Raw genomic sequence first — 12530 nt, 5'->3', positions numbered from 1 at the left:
ACCTCCGGTTAGCGCACGGCCGGCTACGTACGAGGAACGAAACTGGTGGACCGCTCCACAAGTCTGGCTGTCGACCTGATGACGCTGGTTGTAATTACTGGCGAAACGTCACGGCACTCGGATTGTAAATGTTGTGGCTTGGCTCTGCCCCCCCCCAGTAGGGATGTGGAATCTCCACCACCGACTCTGCACCCCACACACCACTTGTTTGAGCGTTGACACAAATACATGTTTTTGCAAATTTCCGCGTAAAAAAATTAATGACGTCAACTAAAACAACAACAACGAAACGAATAGACGACTTTGCACAATCAAACACGCGCACAACCGGTGACGAATTTTGCCACGTTCTGTTGACGTTGACAACCCTTGCTCGTCGGCTGCGTCCGGTGGTTGGCGGGTCTTTCACGACGCGTTTAAATATTCACGCCGTCTAACCCCCAAAACACCTCCGTTGCGGATGATATCGGATCGTGAAAGCCTCCTAAAGGAACCCGTTGACTTTGACCCGCCGCCGTGACCCACCGTGTTCTGGGTTCAACGCGAAAGGAAAAAGCGTCACTGCGTGTGACGCCCAGAGGCTTCGCCCGAGGCAAGGCCGGTGAACTTCCAGACCACAAGAGGCAACTCACCCCCCCAGCCTCCCCCCTTCTCTATTCAATGCGGGTCCCTCCCACCCCCTCAGCTCGACACGAAACTCCACAGCAACACGGCAAGTTGCAGAACGTGCACCGTCACCACCGTCACGGTGTAGAACGTGACACTGTCACTGTGTACACCGTCACCACCGTCACGGTGTACAACGTGCACCGTCACCGTGTAGAACGTGCACCGTCACCACCGTCACGGTGTACAACGTGCACCGTCACCGTGTAGAACGTGCACCGTCACCACCGTCACCGTGTACAACGTGCACTGTCACGGTGTAGAGCGTGACACCGTCACGGTGTAGAACGTGCACCGTCACCGTGTACAACGTGCACCGTCGCTACGCGCCTGTTATACCGCGGAATGCGGCGCCGTTGCCGGGAGCGTGCCGACCACCGCCGCCCGCTTGCGATGCCGCGCCGAGCGAGCGAATCGACGGGGCTCAACGTTGGACTCGCGAACCAAATTTTGGGCTCGCCAACAAAGCGACTTCGGGAACGGCCCCTCTGGAACCCAAACTCGCTCGCTCGCGGAGGGAGTCACCCGCGACAAGCCAATTGCAGCCTCGCGAAGGCCGGAAACCCCCTCGCCGTGCCCCGCCCACCCCAACAGGCCACGCCCCCCTCGTCTGCCGCACGGCGGTTTGGCTCGCGATAAGCCGCGGGGTTAAATTGTGCAAATTTTTTATTTATTTTTTAAAGCAAAAATCGACGGATTTTAAGATTCGATTCTCTAATCCGGAACCCCCCCGACACTGAACAAACCTTTCGCCCAACTCGCTCGCCCGCCCGCCCTGCCGATTCCACCATCGACCGATCACGCGTCGGGGTGGAGGGGGAGGCGGGCGAGAGAGGCGCGCGGCACGTTCGCCGCTGGGAGCTACGCGCTGACAAAATTGAAATCGTGATCGCACGTCTAACCGGAACCGCCACCACCCCCACCGCTACCCACTCTCCCTCTCTCTCTCTCTGGATTACCGTTCGGCGATTTGCGGCGGCGACGACGTTCACCGCCTGACGCGTCGTTCCGCCTTCGTTTGAAACGTCGCTTTCGTTTACCGGGTCCGCGACGCGACGCCAACGGAGGGCTCCCGACGCCGCCGATTCAATCGGGCGTCAGGGGTCTCTCGCTCGCCGTCCCACAAGCCCCCCCCCACCCCCCGCCCCCCCCCCCTCCGAGAACCGGGAGCGAGCCGAGAGGTCGCCGCCGCACGACGGAACGGCGACGCTCTCACGGGCCGCTCTCCCCCCACCTCGCGCCGGAGGAGGCCCCGGCCCCCGCGCAGCCCTCCGCTCGCCCGTGGGGCGACCCGCCCGGGGCCCGGCGGAGCGCCGGGAGGCCGTCGGGGGGCGCCGGTGCCGGGAGGCCGACGGAGGCGCCGGTGCCGGGCAGGTCGCGGGTCGCGGGCGTGGGCGGGCGGCACATCGACACGGGGGGGCAGTCGTCAATCCTGCGGTGGGAGGTGAGGGAGGTGAGGGAGAGAGGGAGGTGAGGGAGGTGAGGGAGGGAGGTGAGGGAGGTGAGGGAGGTGAGGGAGGTGAGGGAGGGAGGTGAGGGAGGTGAGGTGAGGGAGGGAGGTGAGGGAGGTGAGGGAGGTGAGGTGAGGTGAGGGAGGTGAGGGAGGTGAGGGAGGGAGGTGAGGGGAGGTGAGGGAGGTGAGGTGAGGGAGGTGAGGGAGGTGAGGTGAGGGAGGTGAGGGAGGTGAGGGAGGTGAGGGAGGAAGGTGAGGTGAGGGAGGTGAGAGAGGGAGGTGAGGGAGGTGAGGTGAGGGAGGTGAGGGAGGGAGGTGAGGGAGGTGAGGGAGGTGAGGGAGGGAGGTGAGGGAGGTGAGGGAGGTGAGGGAGGGAGGTGAGGTGAGGGAGGGGAGGGGAGGGGAGGGGAGGTGAGGGAGGTGAGGTGAGGTGAGGGAGGGGAGGTGAGGGAGGTGAGGGAGGTGAGGGAGGTGAGGGAGGGAGGTGAGGTGAGGGAGGTGAGGGAGGGAGGTGAGGGAGGTGAGGTGAGGGAGGGTGGTGAGGTGAGGTGAGGGAGGTGAGGGAGGTGAGGGAGGTGAGGGAGGGAGGTGAGGGAGGTGAGGGAGGTGAGGGAGGGAGGTGAGGGAGGTGAGGGAGGTGAGGGAGGGAGGTGAGGTGAGGGAGGGGAGGTGAGGGAGGTGAGGGAGGTGAGGTGAGGTGAGGGAGGGGAGGTGAGGGAGGTGAGGGAGGTGAGGGAGGTGAGGTGAGGGAGGTGAGGGAGGGAGGTGAGGGAGGTGAGGTGAGGGAGGGAGGGAGGTGAGGTGAGGTGAGGGAGGTGAGGGAGGTGAGGGAGGGAGGTGAGGGAGGTGAGGGAGGTGAGTGAGGGAGGTGAGGGAGGTGAGGTGAGGTGAGGGAGGGGAGGTGAGGGAGGTGAGGGAGGGAGGTGAGGTGAGGGAGGTGAGGGAGGTGAGGGAGGGAGGTGAGGGAGGTGAAGGAGGGAGGTGAGGGAGGTGAGGGAGGTGAGGGAGGTGAGGTGAGGGAGGTGAGGTGAGGGAGGTGAGTGAGGTGAGGGAGGTGAGGGAGGTGAGGGAGGGAGGTGAGGTGAGGGAGGTGAGAAAGGGAGGTGAGGGAGGTGAGGGAGGGAGGTGAGGGAGGTGAGGGAGGGAGGTGAGGTGAGGGAGGTGAGAAAGGGTGGTGAGGGAGGTGAGGGAGGTGAGGTGAGGTGAGGGAGGGGAGGTGAGGGAGGTGAGGGAGGTGAGGGAGAGAGGGAGGTGAGGTGAGGTGAGGGAGGTAAGGTGAGGGAGGTGAGGGAGGTGAGGGAGGGAGGTGAGGGAGGTGAGGTGAGGTGAGGGAGGTGAGGGAGGTGAGGGAGGTGAGGGAGGGAGGGAGGTGAGGGAGGTGAAGGAGGTGAGGTGGGCGAGGGAGGTGAGGGAGGTGAGGGAGAGAGGTGAGGGAGGTGAGGGAGGGAGGTGAGGGAGGTGAGGGAGATGAGGGAGGGAGGTGAGGGAGGTGAGGTGAGGTGAGGGAGGTGAGGGAGGTGAGGGAGGTGAGGGAGGGAGGGTGGTGAGGGAGGTGAGAGAGGTGAGGGAGGTGAGGGAGGTGAGAGAGGGAGGTGAGGTGAGGGAGGTGAGGGAGGTGAAGTAGGTGAGGTGAGAGAGGGAGGTGAGGGAGGTGAGGGAGAGAAGGAGGGAGTTAGCATATAATATAGCATTGAAATGGCTGAGTGATTAGCTTGTGACTGGTCACAGAAATGGCTATGTTAAAAGTTAAAGCATACACATCCGCAGAGGCACCCCTTGACAAAGGAATTAGCATAGAATTTAGCATTGAAATAGCTGAGTGATTAGCTTGTAACTGGTCACAGAAATAGCTATGTTAAAGTCAGAGCATACACATTCACCGAGGCACTTAGTACAAATCAAACAGGAGAATTTAGCATTGAAATAACTAGGCGAATTTCGCATTGAAATAACTGAGTGATTAGCTAGTGACTGGTCACAGAAATGGCTATGTTGAATTCAAGGCCTACACATCTGAGCTATTCAAAGTACTATATAGTGAACCAATACAAAACTAAAATATAAATTACCTTAATGTTATCAATAAACTCTATATTCTCCAATCAGCTAAGATACCAACAATAAGTCGTTATATATCACAATGCTATATGGCGAAAAAATGGGTGGATTCTTACCCTCAACTTTAGCAACACGGATAGCTACGGGCCCCGTTCAGACGGACGAGTTCATCCATGGTCGGAACAGAGGAGGGGGAGAAAGATAGCTGCGAGGCGCTATTATACTCTATGTTGTAAACAATACCATTAACCGTGGTGTGAGAGGTATTAAGAGTCAAGGCTGGCGAAAAAGCTGCGGTCTGAAGGTCATCGTAAAATACAATTAATTAAGAACAGAAATGGTTTAAAACATCTTTCCAATGGTTACTAAGCCAGAATCCATCCTCTCGGTTGAAATTGTCTCTGTGCTTGTATATGTGAATGGCCTCATGAACGAATCTCTCATGGTAGCCGGTTGGTTTGCAAAGAACCTCCGTCTTGGAGAAGTCCATGTCATGTGAGCCCACTGAATTATAACAGTGATCTTCCACGGCAGAGGAGTTCGTTCTATCGTGTTTCAAGTCTGCTTTATGTTCGCGGATGCGGTCCGAGATATGTCGTTTGGTTTCTCCAATGTAGCTACTACCATAGAGGCACTTTAGTTTGTAAACGCCCGGGTACTGTATGTCTGGAACAGCATCTTTCACAGATGGAATTAAATCACGGATTTTATGTTCTGTGTTGAATCGGACCTGGATCTTGTGTTTATTCAGGATTTTGGAGCTCTTTTTAGTGACCCCTGCAATGTAGGGTAAGGTGATGGTTTTGAGTGGCTCCACAAGAGGATCCTACTTCATGACTGGAGTGATGGCTTTGCGGATTGTGTAGTCGGAGTAACCATTAGCCCTGAGAGCCTGGTGTACGTGCTTGAGTTCACTGGTAATGTGTTCCTGGTCGGCAATGCATTGGGCTCTATGGTATAGAGTCTTGATGAGGGAGTTCTTCTGGGATGGATGGTGGTGGGAATCCGGTTTCAAGTAAGCATCTGTATGGGTAGCTTTCCTGTAGACAGAGTGGCTCATTGAACCATCATGTCTTCTTTTAATTAAGACATCCAAAAAGGGTAGTTTGCCATCTTTTTCGACCTCCATGGTAAATCTGATGGCTGGGTGTATGGAATTGATGTGGTCGCGGAATTGGTCTAGAGCAGGCTGGCCATGTGGCCAGATGACAAAGGTGTCATCAACGTACCTCTTCCATAAGGTCGTGCGTAGAGTGGCAGTCTGGATGGCGTCAGTTTCAAATTTTTCCATGAATACGTTGGCTACAACCGGAGATAGGGGGGAGCCCATTGGGGTGCCCTCAGTTTGTTTGTTGAAAGCTCCATTCCAGGTGAAGTATGTGTTGGTTAAGCAATGTCTCACCAGGGGGGGTACATCAGTATGCAGTCCTTGATGAACCAGGTCTTCAATGATAGCGATGGTGTCAGGTACCGGGACTTTGGTGAACAAGGACACCACATCAAAACTGACAAGCAGGTCGTCTGGGGACAGGGAAATGCCTTTGATTGTCGATACCAGGTGAGTAGAATTTAGTACCGCAGAGGTGTTTTTTCCAGTGAATCAGCAAGAAAACGTGCCAGTTTGTAGGTGGGGGAGTTGATAGTAGAGACGATGGGACGAAGGGGTGTATCTTCTTTGTGTATCTTTGGAAGGCCATATAATCTTGGTGGTCTGGCAGCAGAGGGTTTCAACGAGAACTGTTTGATCTCATCAATTAATGCTGTTGAATCAGAGATGATTTTGTTCGTTTTGGTGACCAGGCTGTTGGTGGGATCTCTTTTTATTTTTGTATAGCTGCCATCGTTGAGTAGTTCTTGAATTTTGTTGTTATATTCTGTTTTGTCCATGATGACAGTGGCATTGCCCTTGTCGGCTGAGAGGACGACAATATCATCCCTCTTTTTTAATTGAGATAATTCAAAACGTTCGTCTTTGCTGATATACTGCGACCTTTCACTGGAAACTAAAGTGGCTCTGTGGTAGTAGCTACATTGGAGAAACCAAACGACATATCTCGGACCGCATCCGCGAACATAAAGCAGACTTGAAACACGGTAGAACGAACTCCTCTGCCGTGGCAGATCACTGTTATAATTCAGTGGGCTCACATGACATTGACTTCTCCAAGACGGAGGTTCTTTGCAAACCAACCGGCTACCATGAGAGATTCGTTCATGAGGCCATTCACATATACAAGCACAGAGACAATTTCAACCGAGAAGATGGATTCTGGCTTAGTAACCATTGGAAAGATGTTTAAAACCATTTCTGTTCTTAATTAATTGTATTTTACGATGACCTTCAGACCGCAGCTCTTTCGCCAGCCTTGACTCTTAATACCTCTCACACCACGGTTAATGGTATGGTTTACAACATGGAGTATAATAGCGCCTCGCAGCTGTCTCTCTCCCCCTCCTCTGTTCCGACCATGGATGAACTCGTCCGTCTGAACGGGACCCGTAGTTATCCGTGTTGCTAAAGTTGAGGGTAAGAATCCACCCATTTTTTCGCCATATAGCATTGTGATATATAACGACTTATTGTTGGTAGCTTAGCTGATTGGAGAATATAGAGTTTATTGATAACATTAAGGTAATTTATATTTTAGTTTTTTATTGGTTCACTATATAGTACTGTGAATAGCTCAGATGTGTAGGCCTTGACTTCAACATAGCCATTTCTGTGACCAGTCACTAGCTAATCACTCAGTTATTTCAATGCTAAATTCGCCTAGTTATTTCAATGCTAAATTCTCCTGTTTGATTTGTACTAAGTGCCTCGGTGAATGTGTATGCTCTGACTTTAACATAGCTATTTCTGTGACCAGTTACAAGCTAATCACTCAGCTATTTCAATGCTAAATTCTATGCTAATTCCTTTGTCAAGCGGTGCCTCTGCGGATGTGTATGCTTTAACTTTTAACATAGCCATTTCTGTGACCAGTCACAAGCTAATCACTCAGCCATTTCAATGCTAAATTATATGCTAATTCTTTTGTCAAGGCGCTTTGTTTCCTCTCACACAGCTTAAAGGTCGTGATCTGAACGTGGCTTTTTCACTCCAGCGCTGTCCTACCAGACAGTCTCGTCCCTTCACCTGATGAAGGCCGCTTGTGTTGTGGCCGAAACGTCGTGAGAATATTATTGCGTTATATCATTTGATCAATTTATTATTTTATTCTCATTCTACGTGACTTTACCGAAAGAACCAAAGAAGATGAATCATTGCAGTTACGAAAGCTTTAAATCGAACTTTAGAGGGAGGGAGGTGAGGGAGGTGAGGGAGAGAGGGAGGGAGGTGAGGGAGGGGATCAGACAAACGTCCATCTGTTAAAGTCACGACTGCTCAGAATCTCAGAATCAAGAATGTGTATTCAGGCTGTAGGAGGAAAGGAATCCGATGAGCTCTGAAGCTCTCTTTCACCGAGGTGCAGTGAGGGCAGGGGCTCAGCGAGTTGATGCTCACACACACACGGACGCTTCCACTTGCTGGAGTTTGTCCTCCGACTGTCACCGTCCGAGAATCTCAGGCAGATTCGGACCAACGCTGCTGCTGCAGCTGTGCGAGTGGGCGAGTGAGTCAGTGGGCGAGTGAGTCAGTGGGCGAGTGTGGTCAGTGGGCGAGTGAGTCAGTGGGCGAGTGGGTCAGTGGGTGAGTGAGTCAGTGGGTCAGTGGGCGAGTGGGTCAGTGGGCGAGTGGGTGAGTGGGTCAGTGGGCGAGTGGGCGAGTGGGTCAGTGGGCGAGTGGGCGAGTGGGTCAGTGGGTCAGTGGGCGAGTGGGTCAGTGGGCGAGTGGGTGAGTGGGTCAGTGGGCGAGTGGGTCAGTGGGCGAGTGGGCGAGTGAGTCAGTGGGCGAGTGAGTCAGTGGGCTAGTGGGTCAGTGGGCGAGGGGGCGAGTGGGTCAGTGGGCGAGTGAGTCAGTGTGCGAGTGGGTCAGAGGCCGAGTGGGCGAATGGGTCAGTGGGCGAGTGGGTGAGTGGGTCAGTGGGCGAGTGGGTCAGTGGGCGAGTGGGTCAGTGGGCGAGTGAGTCAGAGGCCGAGTTGGCGAATGGGTCAGTGGGCGAGTGGGTGAGTGGGTCAGTGGGCGAGTGGGTCAGTGGGCGAGTGGGTCAGTGGGCGAGTGGGTCAGTGGGCGAGTGAGTCAGTGGGCGAGTGGGTCAGTGGGTCAGTGGGCGAGTGGGCGAGTGGGTCAGTGGGCGAGTGGGCGAGTGTGTCAGTGGGCGACTGAGTCAGTGGGCAAGTGGGCGAGTGGGCGAGTGATTCAGTGGGCGAGCGGGCGAGTGGGCGAGTGGGTCATTGGGCGAGTGAGTCAGTGGGTCAGTGGGCGAGTGGGTCAGTGGGCGAGTGAGTCAGTGGGTGAGTGAGTCAGTGGGCGAGTGGGTCAGTGGGCGAGCGAGCAGGTAAGCGAGCGGGTAAAGCAAGTGAGCGGGCGGCCCGGGCTAGCAGGCGGGCGAGCGAGCGAGCGGGTGGGCCCTCACCGGATGTCGTTGTGGCGGTAGTCTCGGTCCCACGCCGCCTTGCGCTTGAGCAGCGGGTACAGGACGAGGAAGCCGATGGCGGCGACGACGACGAGGAGCACGCCCATCACGGCGCCCGTCACGACGCCGGCGTTAGCGCTCGCTGCACACGACACGATCACCCACACACGCGTAACCTTCACAGACTGTAGGGGAAAGTGCTGTCTGTAACAGACTGTAGGGGCAAGTGCTGTCTCTAACAGACTGTAGGGGCAAGTGCTGTCTGTAACAGACTGTAGGGGCGAGTGCTGCCTGTAACAGACTGTAGGGGCAAGTGCTGTCTGTAACAGACTGTAGGGGAAAGTGCTGGCTGTAACAGACTGTAGGGGCAAGTGCTGTCTGTAACAGACTGTAGGGGAAAGTGCTGTCTCTAACAGACTGTAGGGGCAAGTGCTGTCTGTAACAGACTGTAGGGGCGAGTGCTGCCTGTAACAGACTGTAAGGGCAAGTGCTGTCTGTAACAGACTGTAGGGGAAAGTGCTGGCTGTAACAGACTGTAGGGGCAAGTGCTGTCTGTAACAGACTGTAGGGGAAAGTGCTGTCTGTAACAGACTGTCAGGGCGAGTGCTGTCTGTAACAGACTGTAGGGGAAAGTGCTGTCTGTAACAGACTGTAGGGGCAAGTGCTGTTAGCGAGCAGCAGCAGCTATGAAAGCCGGAACGGTACACGAGGGGGTGGGTGGCCAGCACCACGCCCGGCCGCCTTTGTCTCCCCACTGGCGATGTTTACACACCGCACCAGGTACTCATTTGAGGCCGTGTCGACCGAGCGGAGGCCCAGGGACCGGTTCAGATAATGGTCACCGGCGGTGTTGGCCGTGAGCGGGAATCGAACCCCGGGTCGCCGGGTTCGTAGCACAGCCACACGCACACACACACACGTACACACAACAACCGCCATTCGCCACTAAGTGGCGGTGACGTCACCACGACGCTTGTGCCAGGCTATGTGCACCCTGAGGCCACGTGAAGTGTCGAACGCCCGCTGGCAGGAGGTCACGGGGCAGACCCAGGTGCCACGGGTCGACTGACTGAGATGACTGCCTGATGCACCACCTGTGCCCCCTACTGTGCCAACCTGCTGTGCTTTAGCCACCCGGCGCTCCGCTCGTTGTTCTGAGCGTCGCTCCTCCGCCCTCCGTTGTTGTTGGAGGGCGACTGCCTCCAACTGCCCAGTAGCATCCTTCACGAGCATCCTCCACAGAGGCCGATCTTGACACCGCTGGTACCAGTCATCGGCAAGTCCACTCAGCTCCACGTCCTCCTGTACCACATCACTCCATCTCTTCTCTAGCCCGTGCCGCGCCCGCTGAGCCCCCTCAATCCGGCCAAACAAAAGCTGTTTCGGCATGCGGTGGCTGGGCATGCGGGCTACATGACCCAGCCATCGCAGCCTTGCCTGCCGGAGCTCACCGATGGGACCCTGCCCAGATCTTCGAAGGATTTGTGAGCTCCTCACACAATCCAGTCTGGTTAAACCCAGGATGGATCGTAGGCAGGCCAGCCTAAATGTTTCTAACCGGCAAAGATGTTCCATTAGGGGGGTCCACGTTTCGCAAGCGTAGAGAAGGGAGGGAATGACCGTGGCCGAGAAGACCTGAAGCTTAGTGCGGAGCGACAGACCAGGTAGCTTCCACACAACGTTACGCAACCGATGAAAAGATATTGCCGCTCGACTGATTCGGAGTGAGACCTCTGCTGTTAAACTGGAGCCAGTCATAAGCACACTGCCCAGGTATGGGAAACTCTCCACTCTCTCCACAACTGCCCCATCACCGATTGGGAGTTGTGGGGGTGGAGTGTCCGATGGTACAAAATACCCAGGCAGGTGCTTAGTTTTGGTGGGGCTGATGATAAGGCCCCACCTCTTAGTGGCACGCTCCAGTCTCAGCAGCAGCATATCCAACTCCTCCTCTGACTGAGCAGCTATTACCAAATCATCAGCATACATAACGTGGTTGAGCAATAGGGAGCCATCCCTTGACCGCACCCGGGCATCGATTAGCCTCCCATTATATCTGTACCATATGGAGATTCCCCCGGTACAGCTATTGAAGGCTTCACGAACTACGTGGTCAAAATAGATGTTAAATAATGTGGGAGCCAAAGGACATCCCTGTCGCACCCCAAGGTGTACAGGGAATGGCTCTGACTCCCGGCCACGTAGTTTTACCCGGGCCCGCTCACCATCATGAAGGTCCTTAATGATCGTGAGCAGAGGGTCAGGTACTCCAAAAGCACGAAGAACGACCCAGAGCCCAGGCCTACTGATGGTATCATAGGCCTTGACCAGGTCAATAAAGCAGAGATGTAGGTCTTTTTGGAATTCCCTACACCTCTGCTGTAGCAGACGGACAGAAAATATGGCATCTGTGCAGGACCACCCTTTCCTGAAACCGCATTGGGGCTCCGCAAGCCTCTCCTCAGCGTGCCTGGCAAGGCGATGCTGAATAATCCTTGCCAGGACCTTTCCCGGCACACTGAGGAGTGAGATGCCCCTGTAGTTGTTACAGTCTGTGCGGTCCCCCTTCTTAAAAAGGGGGACCACCAGGGCATCCTTCCAATCCTGCGGAACCCGTCCAGTGGTCCAGACTGTTGTTATGATGTCATATAGGGCAGTCTGTGCACAAACGCCACCCTCCCTCAGCATTTCGCTTGGGAGATCATCTCTGCCCGCTGCCTTTCCTGGTCTCAGACTCCGGATCGCCTTCAATACTTCCTCAGCAGATGGCACCTCAGCCAGCCACTCACAGGGGGTGACTTCTTCCAATATTTGAGGCACCGTAGCCTCAGCAGGGTCATCCTCACTTTGTGCCACGATGTTTTCCTGGCTGAGGGATTTTCCCTCCCCCAGGACCTCACAGAAATGCTCAGCAAATCTGCGAACCTGTTCCTGGGGGTCGGAGATTGGATCACCGTTTTTTCCCCTAATGATGGTAATAGGTGTGGCGCTGCAGGTTACTTTTTTGATGGAGTTAAATAGAGATTTGTGATCACGGGCCACTGAGGCAGACTCCATCTCCTCAGCAACCCGCGACCACCACCCATCCTTGCAGCGCCTCACGGCTCTCCGAACCTCCGAGCGAAGGCTGCGGTAAGCCTCCTCATTCTCTGACGTGGGATTCTGTAACCGATGACAGTGGGCCTGTTGCTTTTTCTCAACCATCCTGAACACCTCCTCTGTTAGGCAGGGTCTCTGGGGAGGTCTGGACCGCGTACCCAAAGCAGCCATTGCAGCTGCATGAGTCACAGTCCTAAACCTCGCCCATTTACCCTCGACATCAGGAGGAGTCGGGGACGATGCCAATCCCAGCCGCAAGCGATGATGAATTCTCGCTTGCAACTTTCATCATATAACTGAGACCAGGCCACTTTATGTTGGAATGGGGTCCTGGGTGTACACCCACCACCGGAGTGGAAGAATGGCAGGCGCATCTTACAGATGACTAGTCGATGGTCAGAGGGCAGTTCAGCTCCACGGTAGGTCCTGGTTTCAAGGACATGGGCTTGCATTCGCTCGTCCGTCACTATGTAGTCCAGCAGATGTTCTTGCTTGGACCCGGCATGCATCCATGATGTTGTGTGGATGCGCCGATGCCGGAACAGCGTGTTGGTAATTACAAGCCCATGGGCTGCACAAAAATCTAGCAGCCTCCTACCATTGTTATTGAGCTGATCTGGCCCATGCCCTCCAATCACTCCAGACCAGGTGCCAGTATCATGACCAACTCGGGCATTGAAGTCACCCAACATGATGACTATCCCGAGGGGCCACTTTAGCCAGCACCTGTGACAGGA

The 12530-nt window shown here is 55.2% G+C and overlaps 1 protein-coding gene across 2 annotated transcripts in view; it reads right to left on the bottom strand.

The window, feature by feature from the left end:
* Positions 1–241: 241 nt before the first annotated feature.
* The window catches only part of LOC142908808 (coxsackievirus and adenovirus receptor homolog), a 51207-nt gene continuing 38918 nt past the window's right edge, over positions 242–12530 (bottom strand). The window contains exons 6-8 of one of the 2 annotated variants that reach the window (XM_076059424.1): positions 8695–8836; positions 7417–7456; positions 2040–2098 (exon numbers count right to left, since the gene is read on the bottom strand). In XM_076059424.1, coding sequence (XP_075915539.1) covers positions 2093–2098; positions 7417–7456; positions 8695–8836 — 188 coding nt within the window. In that variant the 3' untranslated portion in view covers positions 2040–2092. Of the gene's footprint in view, positions 2099–7416; positions 7457–8694; positions 8837–12530 lie in introns of both variants that reach the window. The other variant, XM_076059423.1, reaches the window with a different exon arrangement.

This window comes from Petromyzon marinus, unplaced genomic scaffold (genome assembly GCF_048934315.1).
Source record: "Petromyzon marinus isolate PM22_M1 ecotype Great Lakes invasive population unplaced genomic scaffold, UKy_Petmar_22M1.pri1.0 PM_G_Scaffold_101, whole genome shotgun sequence".
In the NCBI taxonomy this organism is placed as follows: Eukaryota; Metazoa; Chordata; class Hyperoartia; order Petromyzontiformes; family Petromyzontidae; genus Petromyzon; species Petromyzon marinus.
The sequence above is the reverse complement of the archived record's forward strand: the minus strand, read 5'-3'. Positions and strand labels throughout refer to the sequence as shown.